General features: G+C 32.4%; 3 protein-coding genes across 3 annotated transcripts; 2 read left to right on the top strand and 1 right to left on the bottom strand.

The window, feature by feature from the left end:
* Nucleotides 1–10,991: 10,991 nt before the first annotated feature.
* LOC126718751 (transcription factor PRE6-like) lies at nt 10,992–12,374 on the top strand. The gene is made up of 2 exons (XM_050421088.1): nt 10,992–11,547; nt 12,003–12,374. The coding sequence occupies exons 1-2, from the start codon at nt 11,419–11,421 to the stop codon at nt 12,153–12,155; spliced, it is 282 nt and encodes a 93-aa protein (XP_050277045.1). The 5' UTR covers nt 10,992–11,418; the 3' UTR covers nt 12,156–12,374.
* Nucleotides 12,375–15,837: 3,463 nt separating this feature from the next.
* On the top strand, nt 15,838–20,438 carry LOC126718750 (binding partner of ACD11 1). Its single transcript, XM_050421086.1, has 5 exons — nt 15,838–15,916; nt 16,054–16,241; nt 17,926–18,001; nt 19,548–19,661; nt 19,775–20,438. Exons 2-5 carry the CDS (start codon nt 16,123–16,125, stop codon nt 20,198–20,200), a joined length of 735 nt encoding a protein of 244 aa, XP_050277043.1. The 5' UTR covers nt 15,838–15,916; nt 16,054–16,122; the 3' UTR covers nt 20,201–20,438.
* Nucleotides 20,439–22,983: 2,545 nt separating this feature from the next.
* On the bottom strand, nt 22,984–24,207 carry LOC126719902 (uncharacterized). The gene has a single exon (XM_050422402.1). The coding sequence runs from the start codon at nt 24,205–24,207 to the stop codon at nt 22,984–22,986; it is 1,224 nt and encodes a 407-aa protein (XP_050278359.1).
* Between the last annotated feature and the right edge of the window lie 121 nt (nt 24,208–24,328).

The following is a 24,328-nucleotide window of genomic DNA, read 5'->3' as shown; positions in this document are numbered from 1 at the left end:
TTTGATGTAACCACTCTTAATTAACAATAAGTCTACAAACACAACAAAAGTTATTGAGAACTTTACACTTTTTGTGGAAATGTGCCACCTCATCTCACTTGGATTTGTGAAATTTTATGTGAATTTTTTGGTGCTTGTGTAGATTTATTGCTTAATTAAACCTATAATAATTTTTTTTGCACAAACTAATTTTGACAAAATCTGAAAAGAATTTTCTTCTAAAACGTTAAAATGTATTCATATTCAATTTTTAAAAAAATGGACAAAACTTAGATGAGGTGCTACACATTAAGTTTTTTAATTAAATTCAAACATATAATTGTATTGATTAAACCAATTGAATTCAATAGGTGATTCATTGATCAATTCAGCCATAATAATTGAATTCAATTATGTGATTTAATGACCATAATAGTTGAATTTAAGTAAAAAGTCTAAAGTATGTTTACAAGAAAGTCTAAAAAGTTAAAAAGAATTTAAATTTATACTTAAAATTTTGTCATTAAAATATTTTACATATGGACAAAACCATTTTAGTTATGGTGACTAAATTCAAGGTGGTGTCTATTGAATTGAAAGGACCTACAAAAATAACGGCAGCTGTCGGGGTTGTGTGAAGCACATCAATCGGTCTCTTTAACAACAATTTTCCATTAGAGCAAAAGAATTCTCTTTAACAACACTTGGGTGAATTTTTTCATGTTTCACATTTTTATTGGTCTTTGTAACAACTAAACAACCTTGACCTTTGTAACTTTTGTTTGTTTTGTTTTGTTTTTTTTCAACCCTCATGGTGGCTACAAGTATGGGAGTGGATTTCCAAAACTTTAGTACTTGTTTTGTTTTGTTTTGTTTTGTTTTTTGTTTTTTGTTTTTTTTGTTTTTGTTTTTGTTTTGTTTTTGTTTTTTGTTTTTTTTTTCAACCCTAGTGGTGGATACAAGTATGGGATTGGATTTTCAAAAATTTTAGTACTTACCTAATTTTTTTAAAAAAAGTTAAGCAATTATGCTCATCTAGATCTGTCTTTTATAACCAAGTTGTGTACTTAGAGAATTATCTTTTCATTTTTCGTTCATTGGAAGAAATTTCAACAGATGTCTATGCCACAATTTTCATGAGCACATTTATCAACAATCTTGTAGTTTTGTGGTACTTCTTTATGATGGTGGTGGTGTGAGATTCAATAGCACTAAAAAGGCCTTCTCTCAGAAGGCTACTCAGAAACTGATACTATATGTTTTAGATCCAACATTTGAGACATAAGTTCATGTAAAAATTTCTATTTATTTTAGCATAAAAATTTATTATATCACTTACATACACACCAACTAAAAAAAGTGTATTAAGAAATGAATAAAATATATTGTTGCACATGAACAAAAGTCATGTAAATTTACATGGGTATTGTGGTTGTGGACAAAATATGCATAATTTTAGAAAAATTAATGTGGGTGATTTTTTTGAGTTAATTAGCCAAAATTTTGTATTTATGTTATTTTAATTTTTGCATCGACTAATGCAACTACTCTATATAGAAATCTTAATAATTCTTACTCCATCCAAATTAAGTCAGACAATTTTTGGGTAAAGTTTATTATTAGTCCTTCAATTATTAGGTAAATTTTATATTGATCTTTCAAGTTTCAACTATCAATCATGTCATTTAGTCCCCTCGACTTTAAATGTTTAGACAATATCATTCTTGAATTTATTCATTCAATTTTTGAATGAAATTAATAGTTGAAGTTCATTTGATTTTGAAATTTTTCATGATAACCTTTTAAGTGGAGTAAGTCTAGAAACATACCCAAATCCACAACATACTTAAATGTCACATTGTGATTGGTGCATCTTTTTTTTTTTATAACAAACACTCATGGTGGTCTCATATGTAAGTACTAAAATTCAATAACAAGTTAACCTCCAAGCATGTTGTGGGTTTGGATGTGTCTGTAGGAAGGCTCTCTAAGGTGTTCTTCATTTGCACTTTTGCCACATCAACTAATTTAAGTAAAAATTAAATGAAGAGGAGATTCAATAATGAAATTGACATAATTTTTAAGGTTGAAAGACTTTGTTTATTCTTATGTTTATAATTCGATACTTAGAGGAGGAGGATTTGAAACACCACAAAGTGCTAGTTGAGCTATAAGTCTCTTGGCAAGTTGAAATAATTATCACAATTAATAATTGGAGGGGACTAAATTTACGTAGATAATAGTTGAGTGATCAGATTAATTGAATTTTACTCAATAGTTAAAAAATCTAATTATATTAATTCAGCCTTAAATAGAAGAGGAATATGAGATGGTCATAGGGTCACTCAAGAATATTGAATATACCTTCTCAAAAAAATATATATATATATATATTGAATATAACTCAATTGATAAATTTGATATTTTGCTAACTATTTTTTTTTTTACCAAAGTTCTAAGTTCTAACCACCATATGACAGATTGACAAATGCATAAATTCAAGAAAAACAATATATATATATATATATATATATATATATATAAATATATTTATATATAAACAAGCTAGAAAGTAAAGGAAGCCATCACAATCTCAAGTAGCACAGGCATCGCTGTCCATAATTGGGTCAAGCTCATGTGCCCATCTTAGTATTCTTCATAAACTGTTAGACAGGAAGATTGTGAATCTTGTGAAGTATTTAAATTTTAAACCCTATTTCTCTATTAGTTTGTTCATTCCCAATAGTTATTAACTTGTATTAACTGCAATGAACTACTACATATATTATATGTTGTCGGGATAAATAATATATACAGACAAAAACTCATACAAATGGTCCAAAAAAATGAATCAGATAGAGTACATAGAAAATTATAAATTAATATGAAGGGAATTATTTATTAATTGTTTGAGAGAATAATTCTAATTGCGAGCTGGTCGAATTTCCGTACACTGGAGTTTGATTTGTTGAGACTCATTAAAGAGTATCCAAATCTAAGCACCTGATTAACTGGCAAATTGTGTTGTTAATATCAATAACGAATCAAACTTGTTTTATGTTAAAGACAGAAAATAAGTTTGCAGGATACTGTTTAGTTTTTTAATGTTCAAATGTTGTATTCTATTAATATTATATAAAAAAATGGTGGTACTACAATTAAATCTTCTTATTCCAAATCTAACCTAGGATACTAACATTTGTATTGTATATAATAATATAATTAAAATTGATATTGATCAACAAAAGATTAAGTTTTAATTAATTTTTAATTTTGTGTCAAATACCCTAAAATATATTTTAATATTATAAGTGTCTGTCCACTTTAAAACTAATTTCAACTCAAAATTATTTAAAACTATTTCCAATACATTAAAAACTACTTCCAATTTAAAACCTTCTTCTCTCTCCCCTTGTGTGTGTGTTAAAATATTTAGTATTCTCCAAAAAAAAAAAAAACTACTTCCAGTTTTGTTACTTGGGACATTGAGAGTGCATGATAGAGAGAGAAGGGAGAGAAAGTGGAAGTAAGGCTTAATAGGGTTTAACTTGATGGCCAGTGGCACGGTGGGAGGTCTTTAGTTCCTACATATTCAATATATTTAATGGGTTACAATATAATGGACCCAATATATTGTATATATAGGAGCTAATTATAAGTTAACCCTAGACTAAACTTAGATTGCAGCACTTGTACTACAAATAAGACTAAGATTACTTTGTTAAATTGTCTACAGGATGGTAAAGTTTAGGAAAAAGCTTTTCCTTGATGTAAAACTTCTCTTATCATAATGATTTTTTTTTTTTTTTATTATTATTTTTTTTTATAATTTTTGGAAGGTTTCCTTAGTAGTGTTTTTTTTAGAATAGTTTCTCCATTAGTTTTTCATACGTTACATCTCACTGTCTTTATTGTGTTTGATTTTGTGTGATTAGTGACATGTTACTTAATTTTCATGTTACTTAAGCTATTTACTTGTGAATTGGACTTTTGCACAATCGGAATAATTTAACCATTTGGCTAATTCACTTGTAATTCAATAACTAGAATCTAAAATTCTAGCAATTGATTGTGAATAGTAGACAATTACTTTTACATGAATTCACTTTTTTTTAATTCACTTTTTTTACTTTTCTTTTCTTTTCGCCACTCATAATGGACTATATTTCAATAAGCTATGACAAAAGTTGTGTAGTTAGATGGACTTTCTTTATTCTTGCATGAGCCTGTGTGGACCTTTGAAGTAAGATAAAGGGAGACAAAAATGAAAAAAAAAAAAAAAGGCACTGATATAAAAGTATTGCTTACCATGAATCTCCGAGTTGATTAGACATTTTTTCACGTTGATCCCATGCAGTCAAGATGTTCCACAAGTGAAGGAATATATAACTTGGTAAAGTTAGCAGCACACAGTAATTCTCACTCTTTGTGAAGGGCTTGCATGTATCTGAATGTTTTCTATCAAATCACTCGTTACAATGAGGGGGACTCGCTACAAATACGCTGTGTAAAACTGAGATATTTTCTTTAAGTGACGCAAATCTTGCCATTTTTATTTGATCAAACACCCTATCAAATTCATTTTTCGGTGCTTAATTTGCCTTTCCCTATTTCCCTAAAAGTCATCATATTCCAGCACAGCACAGCACTACTATATGCCACAACGGACTTGACATTTGAGTACGACTTCTCATGCATGTGAAACTAAACCCCAATTCAAATTCGAACTCTAACTGTCATCACCTTTCAAACCATAGAGCTTGCAATGAGGAATGGGGTTCATGTGTCCATGTGGTCCTGATGTGGAGCTCCTCAAACATAGTACGTAAAGTTTTAACAGTGTTTGATTTATACTCAATCCTCTGTCTAAGTTAATAATTATCCCATGTGGATTCCACCCGCTATCGAAGTTCTCACAGTATTAAAGGAATGATGCATATATCTCATACTTGTTCTTATTTACAAGGACTCTAGATTCTTAAGGAGCATACATGTATTTTATGGAGCAGCCCCCATGAGACCATCCTTTCATGGTAGGACCCATAGATGTATGAATATATCACATGTTGTAAGAGATTGGTTCAAAGAATTGTTTCATAAGATAATTTTCCATTCCGAATGAATTGATTTCTCATGATATATAAAAGCGTTGTTATGGTCGTGTCCAAAAACATGGTCCATGTGGGCTAAAATGTTTGTAAAAGAGAATCGCATTTAGTCAGATTATATTTGGGTGAGAGTATTTTCATGTATGAAGAGTGATGATATTGTTTGATGTATATTGGAATTAGGTTTAATAGGGGGAGGGGAGTGATTCTACACCACATCTTTAGGGGCATGGCCACGTTATGGCTTGGGGGGGCATGACCCTATGGCATCTAAAGTTATTAAGCATTGATTACAAATGGTTAGCCTACAAAAATAGGAGTCCCCTTCCCCACCCCCCCCCCCCCCCCCCAACCCCCAAAAAAAAAAAAAAAATCCAATGATCCTCTTAATCAAATAATTGAGTGATTGACTAAGTGACTATATATACAATTTTTTTTTCTTTCTTTCATTTGCTAAATTTTGGATTTGACTTCATTGTTTCCGTTGTAATTTGTTTATGCACTTTGGTAGACAATTTAATAGTTTATATTTAAAATAAAATTTGTAAGAGTTTCATTTTTTGGAGATGCATGATTGTACTCAGTGCATAAAATTCCAACTTTTGTTAGGTTTGGGAGAGGCGTAGGCAACCTTATTTCTAATTTTTTTAAGATGAATTTTATTCTAAGAAGAAATTTTGTAATTATATATATGTTAAAGTTGATAATTTTAAATGTAATATATTTATAAATTATGACTTACTCTATTATTAGAATATATATGTGTGTGCGCTCTTGAGTACGCATGTTAGGTTTGTTTTGGTTAATATATATATATATATATATATATAACCATATCATAACTTGGCCTCTCCGAACAAAAATTCTTAGCTCCACTCTTGCACATCTTAATTGAATATATTATTTTCAACATAAGTCTTAAAAGAGTTCATACTTCTATATGGGGTTCTAATCCCTCTCTTTATTGTAACTATCAAACAATCAAAAACATTGTGTCACTTTCATTTGATAAGGATTTAATTAGTACGTAGCATATGTACTCATCAGTCATTGATTGCTTTTCATTTCACTTGTAACTTTTTAGCAGACCCTGACTCCTATGCTTGTTTGTTTTATAACATTCGTATTGGCAATTCATGCAACTTTTACGTATAGTTTGGATCATTTCCAGATGAGCTAGCGGTGCCCTTTGGGTGCTCAGTTTGGCCATGAAAATGACTTGTTAATTAAAGGGGACACAAACTGTTGGTTCCCAAAACAAAATACCATAATTTTACAAGATGCTAATTTTTTTTAAGTTTAATTTTATACGGCTTACTGTAAAGAAAAAAATTGTGATTATTCTCCCAAAATGAGATAATTTGGTAGGATACATTGTACTTGATTAATTATGAAAAAAATGTACGTAACAATGAATTTTTAATTCATTATTGCTTTCTCTTTTTGTAAGCATGGGGGTTTGAAACTTTGAATTACGTACCTTTTTGGGTGAAAACTTTATGGAATAAGATTCTCTTATTCATTTAAACTTGCCACTTCAAAAGTCCAATAAGATGTGATACTTTGAGAATAACTTTGGGTTTAGACACTGTGTCAACTTAGGGGATCTCTTAATTAATTAGTTCCTTATGAATTTTGTCAAGGGTATGATAAAATGTGAAAAAAAAATTCCATTGCATATATAATTATTTATATTGTAGATTCGTGACATTGAGATGTCATTGAATACAGAGTTCCATACGTAAATTAATCCAACACTCTTCATCATGTATGTGAAACCGATCAATACAAAGATCCTTGGTGTAGATCTCTAAATATATTGGGTCCTATCAAGGTTGGCGCAATACAGTTTGAATCATTTTATATTTAAGTATTATTTAGTTAATGTTCTATATTATAATTTTTTTTTTAATTTGAAATCTTTTATTCTACTTTTTGATAGGATTGTTTCACTAAATTTAATGGGGATTGAGTTATAGATTAATCCACAAATTTTTTTTTTTGAAAAATGTTAATACTACTTTAAATTTTACTTTAAAAAACTTATAATTTGATATGGCGATGAATGTTATTGGTAATATTTTAACAAGATAATAAATTATTTCTTTTTTTAAAAAATGATTAAATCAACATTAATGATTGGTAAAATATTAATTTGTAAAACCTATATATTAAATTTTGTATTGTATAACTAGCATCACTCAATTTTTTAGCCTTCCTTAACCGTTGAGAAAAAATATATATAACTCACATTTAAAAAAAAAAAAAAAAGTCAACTAATTGTCTCCTACATTTGGGGTCTTTCTCTGGTAGGGGCTAGGCCCCTAGCCCCTAGCCCTTAGGCCCTTGGCCATGTCCCTAAGTACTATTGAATTATGATGTCAAAGTTCTAATTCTACTTGTACTGGGGACTTTCTTGACTAACTTCACTGCACCTAACCTAAATTAGATTAGGGTTATTCCTAAATACATGCATGTTTTGTATTTTACTTCAATAATAACATGCACATTTGGACCCCGTCAACTAAATTTAGTGCCATTTGGCATAGTGGTTTGAAATCGTGCATTTCAAAGAACAGTGTTTTTTTTTTTTTTTTTACTTTATTTTTCTTAGGTATTTTTTCAAATAACACAAATTTTTATTATTTAAAACTGAAAAATAAACTGTGTAAAAAGCTCGACTCTAGTTAACAGTTAAAACTTGTGCAGTTACCTTTTTCAGTACTTGCAGGTTGGCTTTTGTGTGCATGAGGTATCGCCCAGAGTTTTGGACAAACCAGTGCATGCTAACAAAAAAAGAGAACAAAACTAAGGTTTGAACGAATCTTGGCTGTGTATAGTCAGATTAATACAGTATGTCCTTTTCTTTTGGGTATAAGAGTATAATTATACAACCGTACAGTCGTATATAGATCAAGATCATTTCTACCTTTTAATATTACTTATAAAGTTCTGACTCACATTTACTTTCTTGTCTGTTTTTTACCATACCCTTGTTTTGGAAGTCATTTTTAACTTCAAGAAATAGTCAATTTTACATTTTGGTTTTCTCAGTCATTGTTTGGCTCGACTGAGTAGTGTTGCAACACATTTAGTCTTGCTAGTTTGGTACAGAAGATGGACTACGTAGCTAAGCCCACAAAAGCTACAGAGATATAGCACCTACCTAACTAGCTATAAGCACTTTTAATTGCACAAATAATCAACATTATTGTAACATGCATTGCACATATATATGGTCACTAATATTGTTCAATTTGCTACCTCTCTTTACCTAAAAAACTATTCACATGCTTGTTCACATGACTATGTTTTGTCTAGTCCAGTTTTGGTACATCTACTATTTTTTTCCTCTTCTTGAGCTATAATAAGAGTATCCACATCAAAATGTGTAGAATTTACACAATTTTATTATAAAAATAACCTACATCAGTCTGTGTATAAGCATGTAAATTTACAAATTTGTTACAGTAATCATGTAAATTTACACGGCATTATTCATTTTATATTTAATTTTTTTTTCTTCACATATTCCTATAATGAAAGAATAGAGTGGATGATAGTTGTTATGTGTAAAAAAAAATAAACTTAAAAAAAAAAGTAAGAAAAATTGATATTTTAATAAAATGTAGTGTAAAATAGATAATTTAATATGGGGTGTTTTAAAAAGTGAATATGTAAATATATTAAAATAGACAAGACTTTTTGCAATATCTGATGTGAATGATCTAATAAACCTTTTCGATAGTGAGTGATAGTGTGGTAAATTCCTAACCAATCTTTATACTATATACCAAGCGTTTATATTACTATTGTCATGGCAGCTCTTTCAAATTCCAACTCCCAAGCGTGGGTTACGTCCACAAAGTGAATTCTAACCAGGAATCTCGCCGGGAAAAATTGAAACATATTTTGTCACATGCAGACATGTAACGTCCAAAGTTTTTACAATTACCTAGCTTATCTAGATTTCTTCATTGAAAATAATACAATATTATAAGATCTTTTAGGTTGAGACGCAACTTCTTCTGCAGACACCTGGATAGTGGGCTCAATAAACTTAAAAAGTCTTGTCTTAAGCTCGAAGATTCCAAATTCCATCCATCATATTATCTTTCCAAGATGTTCTATGGATAGAGAGTGGAATATTTAATTTGACCAAAAACTAGGACACTATTTCCTTATATTAAAAGATTTTTTAATACGTAAAATTCAACTTTTTTAATTAATTAATGTTATGCTACTAAGTATCTTTTTATCAGTTAAGAATTTTTGTCAAAATCATTATTGAATTGTATGTTTTCTATATTGAGAAGGGAATATGACTCATTTCTATCTCTAATTTCATAATCGAAAACTCAATTAAGGAAAGAAAGGATATTAACAAATCCATCCTATGGGACAAAAGAATTTACGTCTCTAATGACGAAAACAAAATCCCAGCAAAAAAACAAGTTTAACGAAAATTTGATATTCATAGAATGGAGCCAATAAATCTTAAGGTATTGATAAATAATAATTACATTTAATGATACGAACTTTGAATAAGCATAGAGAGAACATGTGGTTTAATAGTCATACTAAGTACTAACAAAATATTAATTTAGTAAGTTACATATTTTTTATCAAAAACTTAAAGGTGATGTTGGGTATAACATGAACTCTAAAATTATATTATGTATAACGTGAACCCAATCTCTATAATTTAATAATGAAAACCCTATTTAAGTAGGGTAATATTCTAACTTTTTGACTACGAGAAGAAAAAATAACTAGGAGATTATTAACACAGGAAGAAGATTCTATGACAAATGGTATATTTTACAGTAATAAATATATGAATTTCTATTTTAATATAGTTTTGATATTGACAAACTAAGAAATGAATATTGAATAAGACATGGCCTCGAATTGGGTTAGACCACGCAGAGTTTCCAAGATGACACATGCAAATGTCGTTTCCAAAGTCTGGAAGGAAAAAAAAAAAGGCATTGGGGATCATATCTGACTGGTCAAAAATGTCATCCTTTAGCAGCAATTTGTACAAAACAACTTTCAAACTAGGCCAAGAGCCTTAAGTTCCTTAACCATATAGGTAATTAGCTTAGCTAGGCACTTGATAGAGTGCAGAAGAATGAAGATATGCATATAAATATTACTATATTATTAGTGCATGTAGCAAACTTGTTTAGGACAAAAACACAGTTATTTAGGCAAATCCATTAAGGACAAAACACAGTTATTTATGCAGAATCCCTTTAGGACAAAACTGGTACTGTTATTTAAGCAATTTCAATTAAGACAAAATAAGAACAATTATTTAAGCATTTGTATTTAATTTTTTTTTAATCAAATTCAACTCCGTAATTTATTTACTAATGAACTTTATTATTAAATTTTAATTTTTTTAAGAGAATATCTTGGCACATTTTATACTATAATGATCCATGCGCATCATATAATATTTAATTAATAAAAAACTTAAGATCTTGTTAAAGTTGACTCATATTTGTAATTTGGTCATTAAGTTAGAGTAGTCTTATGAGTGTTATTATATAGTAAAGTATGACGTTGTTTCCATAGACTTAGTTACCTTGCCGAATCATGTAAATTTTATGCGTTAATTTCTTTTTTCTCTCTTTTTTTAATCTTTGCTAAGAAGTTGTGCCTAACTTATACCTGGTAAATTACATGAAATTAAGACATCCCATATGAGTATATAGTAGTGATAATACTGTACAAAAAATGAGGAAATTATTCAAATGACAGGAAGTAGTAGATAACATGGGCTTGCGTGCTAAGACTGACACATAGAGGTCCCGCTAAGTTGGCTGATAAACAAGCACATTTCCCTTAACCCACTTGAGCTCTAACCCCAGTTTGGGGACATATAGAGAAAGCACAGTATGGCGTATCTCTCTATTCCCTTTATAGCTAGATCCCTCTCTCTCTCTCTCTCTCGCGTTCACACACTTACACATGTAACACAAACATACACATACACACAAACACACCCACAACCCTATTTAATAACAAGCATAGCCCACCTCTTTCTCCCATGCACTTGTCCTCTTCACTCCCAACACCACCTCTCTTCTCTAGTTTTTGTTCATGGTTACTTGCTTCCCTTATCTCTCTGTCCATAACTTGTCTCAAACACTCACTTCCTTCTCTCTTTATATATATATATATCTCCATCTTAGCTTCTTCCATACCCAACTAAATTAGTTTTTCTGATACAAACTTTCTCTGACAAGAGCTTGAGTTCCACTTCTCTCTCTTTCTCTCTCCTTTGTCTACTATTTCTTTCTGACACTTCCTCTGAACAACAATGTCTAGCAGAAGATCCCGTTCGAGGCAGTCAGGTGTTTCTAGCAATATCACTGATGACCAGATCACCGATCTTGTTTCCAAGTTACAACAACTTATCCCTGAGATCCGCAATAGGCGCTCCGACAAGGTTTATTGCTCTCTTATCTCTCTCTCTCTCACTCACACACACACACACAAAACATGTGTGGTCTCCATTTGCTTTAGCTAATAAGATAAGTCACACTCACTGCCTCGCTTGTTTTAATCCACAAAGCCCACAACTTGAGGTGTGTGGACCTCAACACACACTTGGTTTGCCTATAGGATTACTACTTAAATACTTTTTTCCCTTTTTGTCTAGCTAGGAAGGCAATTTGAGCCTAGGTTCATATGTAGAAAGAACAAAATAATACCACTTAGTTACAAAGACTTTTGACGAATACTTATATATTGTTTACCAAGTTCTCGAAAAGAATTGACGGATAATATTGCCAAATTATAGGACTCTGTATTACGTATGAATAGTTTAGTCAATGTCGTTATATGTTATATATATTTGCAATTGGTTTACTAAGTGTAGAATTTATATGTATATTCTGGCAGGTATCAGCATCCAAAGTATTGCAAGAGACTTGCAACTATATAAGAAGCTTACACAGGGAAGTGGATGACCTAAGCGACCGTTTGTCCAATCTTTTGGCTACAACAGACTCTGACAGCGCTCAAGCTGCAATAATAAGGAGTTTACTGATGTAATAGAGAGTGTTACGTTATATAAATATATATTATTGTCTTTCTTCTTCTTTCTTTTTCTTTATCTTCTTCTATCTAGCTAGGGATTGGTCACTAGGCCAAGACTAAGGGTTAACATGGGCTCCATGTTATATCCCTTAGTTTAAAAAAAAAATGTAGTAGTAATTAATCTTATATATAATAAAAGAACTTCTAGAGTTCTCAAATTTTGAGTGCTTCAAAGCTTTTTGTATCTAGATTAACCTGTTAATTGTCTCTTGCTGGTGATTGTGACACTTCTATAGTAAATATTAGTATTGAAAAAAGTTTCGTTTTCAAAGTTTAAAAGGCCATATACAAAATATCAATGTTTCTAGTCTCTTTTACGTGAAAAACCTAGAAGTAGACCGTTAAGGTCCACCATGTTCATGACATGTGACATTGATATTATAACTTCACACCAATTTTGTAATGACACATGACGGCGACCATATCAACTTAAATGACATAACATGACCATCATGATGATCGTCTTCAAAAAAATTTCAAGCTCAATGCAATGAAGCAAACTGAATAATAATTTTCCACATTCATTAAATTTGGGGAGGTTTTTCTTTTGGGGTTGGGGGGGGGGGGGGGGCTTGATCTGTTTGAGTCTTAATCGCCTAACATGGGTTTGCCGCAGTGTGGGGCAGAAAGTTTTAGCTTTGTAAGTACGAGAAGAAAGAAGAAGAAAAAAAACGTACAGAACTCAAATCTATGAGTTACTTTCATGTCATGTACTATCAGAGTTTTTTTTTTTTTTTGTTAGCCAGGCTATATTAATTATTGGGACTCCATAGTACAATTCAGCGTCAAATCTTAGGCCAATGACATTCTAGGGTCATGAAGTTGAACACACACAGAGTTGTTATTACGTGTGCCTTTGGTAGAATGAAAAAAGAAAATTATTTCATTATTTAATTTATTTTTGTTATTATTTATAGATCTTACTGTATTTTTTTGGTATTATTCATGAGTTTTATTGTACTATTTTAACTAACTTTTACATTTTATATACAATACTTTCACTAATAATTTCTCAATTTCAACAAAATAAGCGATATCTAAACACACCCTATATATTATATTTTCCTTCCTTTGTGTTACTTCACTTATTACCCCTCTTTACTAAATGTAAATAAGGGGTTTCCACCACATAATTAAACTTTAAACCTCACATAAATTATGGCTATCAATAAGCAATGACGGCAGTGACATTACCTGATAATTGGTGCAGTGATGGATATAATAAATTTTATAATTATTTTTACAATTATTTTTTAGAGATATTTTCAACTTATGACATCTGTTTTTTATTATTATATTTTATAATCCTTCCTTTATGCCACTTCTCCCTTTACTAAACGTAAATAAGGATTTCTATCACAAAATTAAACCTCACATAAATTGCGGCTATCAATAAGCAATAAAGGTAGTGACATTACCTGTTAATTGGTGCAATGATGTAACAAATCTCACAATTATTTTTGCAATTGTTTTTTGACAAATAATTTTAACTTATGATACTCGCTCGTAATAATTGATTTTTATCATTAGACCAAAATTTCAATCGATTCTTGGTGTATACGGGGTTCAAACCCCAAATTTCATATTTGATGATAAGAAACTTTACTAGTTAAGCGCTAGCTAACTAGAATCCACTTTTTTCACAATTATTAAGTTGGTAAATTTTGATTGATATATAATAAAATTAAGTGATGTTATACTAATTACAAATTATCAATAATTATAATCATAATTTTTGTTTTTTGTTTTTGTTTTTACCATTGCTCTTCTTGGAGGCAAATAAAAACTTACTAACCAGGCAACAAGTACATGTTTACACTTCAATAATTAGTTTGATTAATCAATAATACCCTTCTACCTCATTCCTCAAATCAAGACATTATCTGCTACGTACAAAGATTTGATTCACTGCCGTCATATGATTTCCAAAGGGTCAACTTCAAATCCTTCTTTCGGCTTCCAGAGCTTACAAACACACCGCTATCCTCGCAAAAATCTTAGTTTGCAGATAATGTTTGACAAATGTTGATTTGTGTTAACTTTAAAGTTTGAATTAGTCAATCACCTATGCTAAATGGTGTCTATATGGTGCACTCTACAGGTTAGCTTTGAGCAAGTTATCATAGTTAATTTGCATGTGATTTTGCTCAAATTCTGATCACAATGGCCATTGTGTGAATCAAAATGTTGCTTGTGATTATCAGAAAGTGCATGCATGTTGAGAGATTTTTTATAGGCAAATGGTCAGGTTGTCCTCGAACTCAATTAATAAAGAAGTAACGTGGTCCTTGTTTCAATAAAACCAAAAGAAAGGGAATCCAAGTTAAATGGCTGTACTAGAATTCTTTGTTTAGCTGGTCCCTACAAAATCAACATTTTGATTTCTTTGATTATAAAGCATCATATGAACCAATAGTGACTCCTATATTTTATATAATTTTTATAATTTATTATTGTGATTATTATTTTTTTGATAAAGGCAGAGCCAAGATTTCAAGTTAGGAGAGCCAAAGTATAAGAAAAAAAAAAAACCCATGAAATTTCAAATAAGCATTCATTTAATTAGTGTCAACAAATTAACTATCAACAAAAGCAAAGATACAAAATCATTATTTCGTAATACATTATAATGCAATCATTCACTAACAAAGACAAAAACATAAAACACCAATATTTCTTACTACATTAGAGCATTCGCATCAGCTTGTGCAAAATTTTCTATCTATTTTAGCATGAAAACCTTTTTTTTTTTTTTTTTTTTTAAATTTTACATACTCAATTTTCAATACATCCTACATCAAATTATCTATTTTATTAGAATATTTTATAACTATTCCAAATCATATATCTCTCTTTCTCAACTAAAAACAATTGCCCTCAATCTCAAGAATTACTAAGATATTCATTTGCATAGCTACAATAATTATGTAAATTTACACAATTATTGTAATACAAATGCATTTTTGTACAATGATATATAAGCTGATATGAGTGTATTTTGGGGTTGATTGGGCAAATCTGAAGCCTTATGCTATGTTACAATTAACAAAAATTCCCTTACAATGAAATCGATGTAAAATTGTAGGGGAGAGGAGGGGCAAGATTTTTGGAAGAGGTGACCCAAATATAAACCGTAGAGAATATACCTACTTTAGTTTTTTCCCTTCAGGTCAGCGTGGCACGGGTCTAATCCTCCACCGTCTCCATCCTTGTTTGCAACCAAGTAAAAGATGATTTATTTCGTTCTTTGGTTTAGAGATAATATTTTAAGTAGACTGGTACACACATCATCGCTTTCAAATCTATGTAAAATGCCATAAGGAGAATATTGCATATATTTATTACATAAGATATTTAAAATTTGATTGTGACTAAACTTACAAGTGGGTCCTTATGGCCCACTAGATTCGCAGCCCAGTTAGTGCTTAAAAGGCCCAAAGGTGTTTAAAAAAAACAAACCCATCAATTATGGAATGGATCAGTATTTCCAATCCCATTGCACATAGCAATTATATTTTGCAAATTTAAGCCCATTAATGTTATCAAAACATCAACCAAAAAACATAGCCCGTAAAAAAGCCCAAATACAATAGGCCCAAAATCCACATCCACAAAAAAAGACAAAACTGACAAAATCTGATCCGTTAGGTCGCGTTTGGGTTAAAAAGTAAATCTCTCTCCTTTCTTCTTCACCAAACTCTGCTTTTTTAAAACCAGTAAGCAAAGAAAAAAATATTCAATGATTTCTTCAAAATCAAGTTTCATTATTTGTGAAAATTCCTTGTTGTCTATAATTGTGTATATGTGCTTTCTGATGATATGTTTTGAACTTGTTTTTTTTTTATCATCCCAGGTTTGAAAGTAGTAGAAACAACTTGGGTACGAAGTTGTTTTTGTTAATTTTGATGAGAGTTTGGAAAACATGAGTAGTAGCGGTGGATATACTATAGAAGTTACGGGACTGTCACCGGAAGCCACTGACAAGGACGTGTTTGATTTCTTCGCTTTCTCTGGTGCTATTGACCATGTCGAAATCATCAGGTAGTGTGTTTTTTTTTGGTGGGATGAACTTGAATTTTAGTCTTAGTTTTTTTGTTTTCATGTTGGGTTTGTTGTTTTCGATGTTTGTTTCGTATATATGTTTTTTGTTGTGCGCTTGTGGCACTATTTTGTTGGGCTAAACTACTGTTTATGTGTGAATTTAAATTGAATAACTCCAACCAGTAGTGAAGAAAATGAAGTTATGCGAGTTCCAATTGAAGAAACCACACAAGAAAGCATCAAATTTACGTGGAAAACCCTCCGAAAAATCATGGGGCAAATCTAATTAATCGAGTTTATGTGCAAAACTTGAGTTTGCAATAAATTGGGTTGTGGGTCTTTCACCTTTGTTAAAATACCGATTTAAGCTATTGGGATACAGTAAATTTAATCATTTAACTCCATATTTCTAACATACCTAATAGCTTAAACTGTTAGTTTGGATGCTCTGACATAGTATTGGAGCCTGGTTTATTTGTTTGTTTGTTGGTTCCTCTTGTTGGGTGCATGGACATGGGTGTGGGTGTTGGAGAGTCTAATGTTGGTTAGACGTGGAGTTTGGTAACTACTTTATGTACTAGTTGGATTGCTCCATTAAATAGCTCAAGCTTTCAGGTTTGGTTGTTCTAATGGTGGGAATTAGTTAAACATACCCACAATTTGATAAATTACTAGTTGTCCCCAGAGCTTAAGTTGTTAGGAAATGGTGAATTTTATAATTTAACTATTATCATAGTACTCTCCCTCACATATGGGCTACTTTCCCTTTCTTTAGCGGAGCCTAGGATGTGGGATTTTTTAAAATTTTTTAAGTAGGAGATAGAGTGGAGTCGTGGTTCAAACTTAGGGCCACTTGCTCCGATGACACGATAAATTTCCGGTTGTCCTAAAACCTTAAGCTATCAGAAAATGGTGAAGTTAATCATTTAACCATTATTTTAACACAATTTGCCTCTTTCTTTTGTTTTTACGTTGTGTTCAGTTTTGGTCCTTCGATTATCTACTCAGGCAGAGATCCTATTCCTATGATTAGTTTCACTCTTGTGATTGGTATGTTTGTTTGTTGTAAACTTACATTATGAGACTAATAAGTAATAACTTAGGTAGTGTATAATTTAATTTACACACAGTCTGTTTTCGTATCCTGTTGGAGCTGACTGAGTCCATTTTGTTTCAGAGCTGGGTTTTGAAAAAAAATAATTTTATAGGTTCTTTTGGACATAAGGTTGTTGTGGATATTAACTTAGAAATCCCTTTTTAGTTCTTCTGTTGCTTAGGGAGTTTTCTTCATATTATGGCATAAGCCATTAAGTTGCATTCAAATGTTGGGTTGAAGAGGATGGACTCTTTCAATCTTCATGGGATGTCCAAGCATCGTCATAAACACATGGTGATTGGTAGTCCATACTATTGTATTTTACAGTACTTGAACTGAATGTTCAAGTGTTGTTATACACAAATAATTTTAAACCAAATAGTTATTATTAATTCTTGTTGGTAAGTGGATTATAGTCAGCTCCAGATGGTTTGGCATTACATTTTTCTTTTTAATTACCAGTAAGTAGTAACGGAGGGATTTTGTTAATTTCCTTGGCACCTTATGATTTTTCTGTATAGTGCCCTAGCATATCCTCTGATTCATGTATATGATTAGCCCTTACATTTTTTATTTTGGTGAAAACAGATCCGGTGAAGATGCCTGTACTGCCTATGTGACATTCAAAGATGCTTATTCTCAAGAAACTGCTTGCTTGCTCAGTGTGAGTATTGGTGAAACTTTTTGCTAGAAAAGTGATAATCTGTTAGGCACAAAGCTAGAATCTTTGGTAATATACTTGTGTTTAGGCAGCTATATTTCATGAATCTCTATATATGGTGATTGACCAATAATTGTGCTTACATGAACTCATCTTCAACTTTATAAAGCTAAAAATTATTACATTGGGTTTGTGCATAACTAAGCAATAAAAGAAAAGAAAAAAAAAAATCACATTGGAGCTCTTTTAGCTATTCTCCATTGTTCGAGAGCACTTGTATTTATTCAGTCTCACATTTGGGGAAAGTAAAGAAATGAATGGTTGCTATATATTGTTGGTTTCAAATCCATACACTGAACCTTTTGGATTGGAGTAATGTACAAACATGCATATCAATGGGCTCTTGGTGGACTTCATAAGCATTTCTCTCCCTCAACAAATTGATATCTGATATGATGGTTCAGGTTCCACTTGAATGTCTTGTTCTTGGTACATTTGGTATGGCTTTGTTGAGAGTGTGACTATTGGAGCAAGTTGCCTCTGATGGCCCTATATTTGGTGCAACTTTTGTATGCATGACACTCTGGATTTGAAAATGACTGAACACGTGAGGGGGGAGTTAGGTCAATGCAGTAGAGATTTATACATGAGTGGGAGATTTATTGTGAATGTCACTTCAAGGAAAAAAATAAGAGAAAAAGAGCAGTTGATGTACATAGTTGGGCCTAATCCATTGGCTTAAGATTTTCAGTTAAAGTGGTGTCCTCAATAAGTATATTAATGGGTTTTTGGCAGACTTTGTAAGCACTTCTCTCCCCCAACGTGCATAGATCACTAGGAACCTTTTAGGAACCATAAGAGCTTATTGCTTGCCTTTTGTCATCCCATTAAAATTGGAGTGAACTTGCAAAAGTAAATATAGATTGCCAATACTATAAAGCTAGGATTTGCGCTAAGAAGCTGTTGATGGTGAAATTATGCCCGAACTAAAGATAGCAATGGTAAAGATATACTTTTGGAAGATAGTTTCTGTTCAGTTTGCAGTAAGAATGTACAAATCCTACTTCCTGACAGATGTCTTGGGCTGATTGCCAGCATGGTATGACGGCTTTAGCTTGCCCCCTTACCCCCACCAAAAAAGAAAAAGAAAAAAGGGAAACAGGAAGAGCACTGAAGTAATAGATGTAAATTTTTAAGAAGAAGGATGACTCTATTTTACTGGCTAGAGGCGGTTCCAAAGGGCTCTTCTTTAGAAAGATTCCCTACATTATCAAATATATATATATGGCATTGATGGTAATAATGGTATTAGCTAAAGCATGCCTTAATTTATTCACTTTCCTGCTACCCTATACTGGAATTCTAGTGATATTCCTTAATTATCCTATTTGTTCATTTGATCTGAGTTTTCTTTATCAATAGGTTTACTCATTCAAGAATTTTTTTTTCATAGTTAGGTTTCTAATATTTGTTTGGTTTTCCTTGTCCTTTTGCGTGGCAATTATGTGATACTTGGTTTATACTTTTTTTTTTTTCTTTTTTCTTTTAGGGTGCCACAATTTTGGATCAACGTGTATGCATAACGCGCTGGGGGCAATGTGAAGATGAATTTGGTTTCTGGAGCAGACCTTCATATAGCCATGAAGAGGAAACTAGTTCAACTGTATGTCTTTCACTCTTTTGTGTCCTCTAGTTGTTCTAATGATCGTAGCTTGTTGCGTAATGATCTATTTTTCTTAATCACTGAAGCTAAATATTTTCTTTCTACCTTGACAGGCTTCACAAAGAGTCCAATTCCCCAGCACTGGAGAGGCAGTAACTATGGCTCAGGAAGTGGTTATAACAATGTTAGCCAAGGGATATGATCTGGGTAAAGATGCATTAAGCAAGGCCAAAGCCTTTGACAGGTCTCATCAAGTTTCAGCAACTGCAACAGCCAAGGTGGCTGAGCTCAGTGAGAGGTATGGCCTCGCTGATAAGATATGTGCAGGGGTTGGAGTTGCTAAATCTGTGGATGAAAGGTACCATGTCTCAGAGAGGACCAAGTTGGCCGCATCAGCAACAGGAAGAATGGCTGCAGCAGCTGCACACACTGCGGTAAACAGCAGCTACTTCTCGAAAGGAGCTCTTTGGGTCTCGGATGCTTTAAGTCGAGCGTCTAAAGCTGCAGCTGACTTGGGTGGTCATGGTGTTCAGCACTGATGCTTTTGGTTAACTCAAATATGGTTTGTTTCTTCTAGTCTTGTGTATATTAATAGCTTACAACATTTATGCAAATATGCAACTATAGAATACTCGCTATAATTAGTTAACCAAAAGAGGACAAAGAAAGATTCATCATAAAGTTGTGTATCAGTACCTAGTGTGATCTTGGTTTTTGTTTCACTTCCCATGCGGATTTAGGAATAATGTATAATAAGGCTTGTGCCTTTTTGCTGTTTCTAACGTGTATCTTCCGCACACACAACATGACACGACCCATATACATATATATTGATAAATACCTCATTTAGATTATGGTGCATTAGACTGAAGAAATCATGAGCTCTAGAGGTAATATGATTTTCTAGTTTTGTGCTTTCTTCTTTTTATTTTTTTAGTTGAGCAAATGTGCTTTCCTTAATCTGTGTTGAAGAAGGAGCATAGTTTTCTTGATCTATTCCTTCTGGTTTTATTTTATAGGGCTTAAAAAATAATTTTGATAAAATTACAATTATATTTAAAAAAATATTAGAATATTTAAAAAAGTTGTTAAGTTGAATAAAGTTAGAAATTATGGCAAATTAAACTAATCTCAACTCACACAATAATTTTTTGGTTCGAGGAACGAGTCACACAATTGTTGACTGTTCTCTTCTTCTAATTCGGACATCAACTTAAACCAGAATTTTCCAATTCCAATATAATCATTTCAACTTTATATATATATATATATATATATAATTAATTTCCTGCGAATTTGGAATGAGACTATGAAATTATCAGAGAGAAAGCCTTAATAAAAAATAAAAAAAGTAAAAAATCAAAACTAATATGACTAATTATTAGTGCTATACTTAGATAAAAAGGGGTAAAAGCTCATCGATCCAACTATAGTGGTCTTTTTTATTTTTTTATTTTTTATTTTTTGTGTCTGTGTTTGTGAGGCTGTGTCAGACAAATTTTAATTTTAATTTTAATTAATGAGTTGAAGCACAAAAGTTTTTACTTTTTTCTAACACAAGTTTTGTCTTTTTTTTTTCAGTTTATGTCAAGTTTTCAGTTTTGTAGGTACTGTTTGAGATTTTTTTGACTTTTTCAGACAAATTTTTTTTGTCTTTTCTGCCATTAACCAGCACCGCTCTGCTTAATTAATAACTCAAAGAATGTTGTTTTGGATAACTGTGACTAATGCACAATTATGAAACATTTTCTTCATAATTGATTGGCTAAAACTTAATTTGCAGCTCCTTTTGAAGTTTGATTACGCGTGACATCCCACCATTTGTGGCTATCTGTGGAAAAGTCTTACATGTGGAGTTGTCAGTTGTGGACAAAACGTGAATCTGACTCGACAAAATTCCACTGTCGGTTGGGGTTTCCTTTTCCTTTGCGGAAAGTAAAATCAATGTGTTGAATTTTTATTTATCTAATCAACGGTCCTGATTCCATTCCATTATCCAAATTACCGTGTGTCTCGTCCAACAGTTGCATCTCACTTTCCCTTTGATGTTACTCATTGGCTTACCCGAAAAGACAATTACCATTTTTTTAATACTTTAAAGGCAGATTTTTCTTTTTTTTGGGAAGTTGAAGTTGAATCAATGTCAGAAATTAGAATCAAGTTTCAACAAAGTCGCCTGGCCGTTCCTTATGTGGTGGATCCATTTTGGATTTCATAGGAAGCATCACTTTTGCAACAGCTTTTTTCTTTTAAGTTTTTAATTAATTAATTTATTTAATATCTTTTTGAAGACCCACTTTGTATTTTTTTTTAATATGATTATATTTTACAAAATTTTTAACCAATAAAAAAAAAATTACATCCGTACACACTCCATTTAGACATGTAATCCTATCCTATCTTTGTCTTTAATCTTTAACATATAATAATTTCATCTATTTTTTTGTTCAGAATTTATTTACGTTGGTCAACAAGTCAACAACAAATGTTGAGCTATCTCACTACAACCAAATTGAAATAAAAACTATTTGAGAGAAATAAATAAATCAAATTGATCCAGAACGTGTAAATAAATTTTTTTTTATAGAAAATAAATGGAAGAACGAAATTGTTCTCATTTTAAAATTTAGGATAAATTTCATTAACATTATTTGAGTTTGTTCTAACTAACTTCAAGATTTAAAACCTTCTCAAAAAAAAAAAAAAAAACACTAACCAATTTAGTTCCTAAAGCCAACTTAATCCCTAAACATTATTAGGTTAGTTAATTATTTTTCTCAATTGTCTTGAGTACTAAATTGACTTTAGCTAGGGCTATCTAGACCATCCATGGACCTAACCCGCCTATCCAAATTGACCGGTTTGATCTAAAAATCACTCAATTTGACTCTTGTGATGGTTAGCGGTGGTTTTTGATGCCTAAAACCTGATTCCAACAAGTTGGTTGGCAGGTCATTTCTTCAAAACTCGATTTCAACCGACCCGACTAATTCCACTACCAAAATCCCGTCATTCTTTGTCATCTGAGGAATTACTTAATCATATCTCGCCAGACACGGCCATATTTCAGCCAGATCCAATGAGTTTCGGCTACATCTCCTCCTTCCTAGCTCTAACCGATATCGTCTGCCATTTGACAAAGACTCGACCAATCTGACTCGACTCCTTCACCGATTGACGGTAGGTCTGGAAAATCTCCACCCAATTTGGACGAGTCGGTTGCAAGTTAGGTACAAACCAACCTAGACCAACCCGTGAATACCCCTAACTTTTTTTTTTTTTTTTTTTTTTTTTTTTTGAGAATGAATGCTACGAACTTTTATTAAGAAAACCCGGCCAAATCAGCCTGATATGAATGAACAACTTCCGATGGAACATCTTCCATCCATACTACACAATTTGGGATAGTAACAGCTAACTTCGCCAAATCATGCGCTACTAGGTTGCCCTCTCTCTTTGTATGAGAGTAAGACAATAAAGAAAAAGCTGGAATAAAACTGTAAGCATCCTGAATCAAGAGACCAAATGGAGCAAGTCCAACATCCTTGGTTTCTAATGCCTTAATCACCATCAAAGAATCTCCCTCAAGGACAGCTGTTGAGATGCCCACCTCCCTAGCAAACTCAAGAGCCCTAGTGGCTGCCCTGGCCTCAATTTCAATCGGCTGTAGGAGCTGGGGGATTTTTTCTGTCATGGCTGCTAGCACCAAGCCTTCTTTGTTACGGATAATAGCTCCTACCCCTGAACAATTTTCTTCGACAAAAACGACTCCATCAAAATTAATTTTGTAGACGTCCAATGGAGGTGGCTTCCAACGTGTCCTCATGCGAGGTCTACTGGGTGAAGTTGGCGGTAAGATAGCTTGGTATTCTGAATATCTCTCAGCTGCAAATTGAGAAAGAAGGTTCAGGGAGCAACAAGGTTGTTGAGAACGCATCTGGTTCCTTTGAGTCCAGATGGACCACACCGTGAAAGCAAAGAGAGCTGGCTTCCGTTGATGCTCAAATACCCAAGCCATCAATTCACTGAAGCTGGAAAAAGAAGTCTGGTTCCGAAAACTCCATGCGGTATCCTTATCCCACACACAATCCAGGTTTTTGCAAGTCCATACTGCATGAATCATGTCTTCCGCTTCACCTCGACAACGGTCACAGGTCTGATCCGTGATAATAGTTCTACGCAGAAGGTTGCTCTTTGATGGAAGTGAGTCACGGCAAGCTCTCCAAACTAGATTCTTCACCTTATTCGGACATGCCAGAGCCCAGATTTGCTTCCATAGGCCTTTTTCATGATCAGGCCGAGCCTCCCTGTGAGAACCATCCTCTGCTTCCTTTAAGAATCGGTACCCCAGCTTGCAATTGAACTTACCATCCTGTGCTAGTGGCCAAAACAGTGAGTCTTCAGTAGCTACCCGGGCCAATGGAATGTTCTTAATTTCTTCTGCTTCTTCCGGTGCAAACAATCCATCCACCATATCAGCATTCCATGTGCGTGTCCCTTCATCTATCAAACAATCCACAGTAGCTTCCTCCATAGATTCCACCATCGGAGATGCGACCAAAGTTGGGTGTTTTCGCGGCAGCCAATAATGTTGCCAAATTGTTGATGTTGAAAAATCTTGAACCTAGTTGGCATTAACCCAAATTTCAAGGTATGTTAATAAAAAT

Source organism: Quercus robur, chromosome 3 (assembly GCF_932294415.1).
Source record: "Quercus robur chromosome 3, dhQueRobu3.1, whole genome shotgun sequence".
Classification (NCBI taxonomy): Eukaryota; Viridiplantae; Streptophyta; class Magnoliopsida; order Fagales; family Fagaceae; genus Quercus; species Quercus robur.
This window is presented reverse-complemented; position numbering and strand designations above follow the sequence as displayed.

Bases quoted from the DNA above. Each gene is read 5' to 3' on its own strand.
- LOC126718751 (XM_050421088.1), top strand. From the start codon at position 11,419: ATGTCTAGCAGAAGATCCCGTTCGAGGCAGTCAGGTGTTTCTAGCAAT. The intron at 11,548-12,002 runs GTTTATTGCTCT...ATATTCTGGCAG, and splicing joins GCAATAGGCGCTCCGACAAG to GTATCAGCATCCAAAGTATT.
- LOC126718750 (XM_050421086.1), top strand. From the start codon at position 16,123: ATGAGTAGTAGCGGTGGATATACTATAGAAGTTACGGGACTGTCACCG. The intron at 18,002-19,547 runs GTGAGTATTGGT...TTTTTCTTTTAG, and splicing joins AAACTGCTTGCTTGCTCAGT to GGTGCCACAATTTTGGATCA. The intron at 19,662-19,774 runs GTATGTCTTTCA...CTACCTTGACAG, and splicing joins AAGAGGAAACTAGTTCAACT to GCTTCACAAAGAGTCCAATT.
- LOC126719902 (XM_050422402.1), bottom strand. From the start codon at position 24,207: ATGGTGGAATCTATGGAGGAAGCTACTGTGGATTGTTTGATAGATGAA.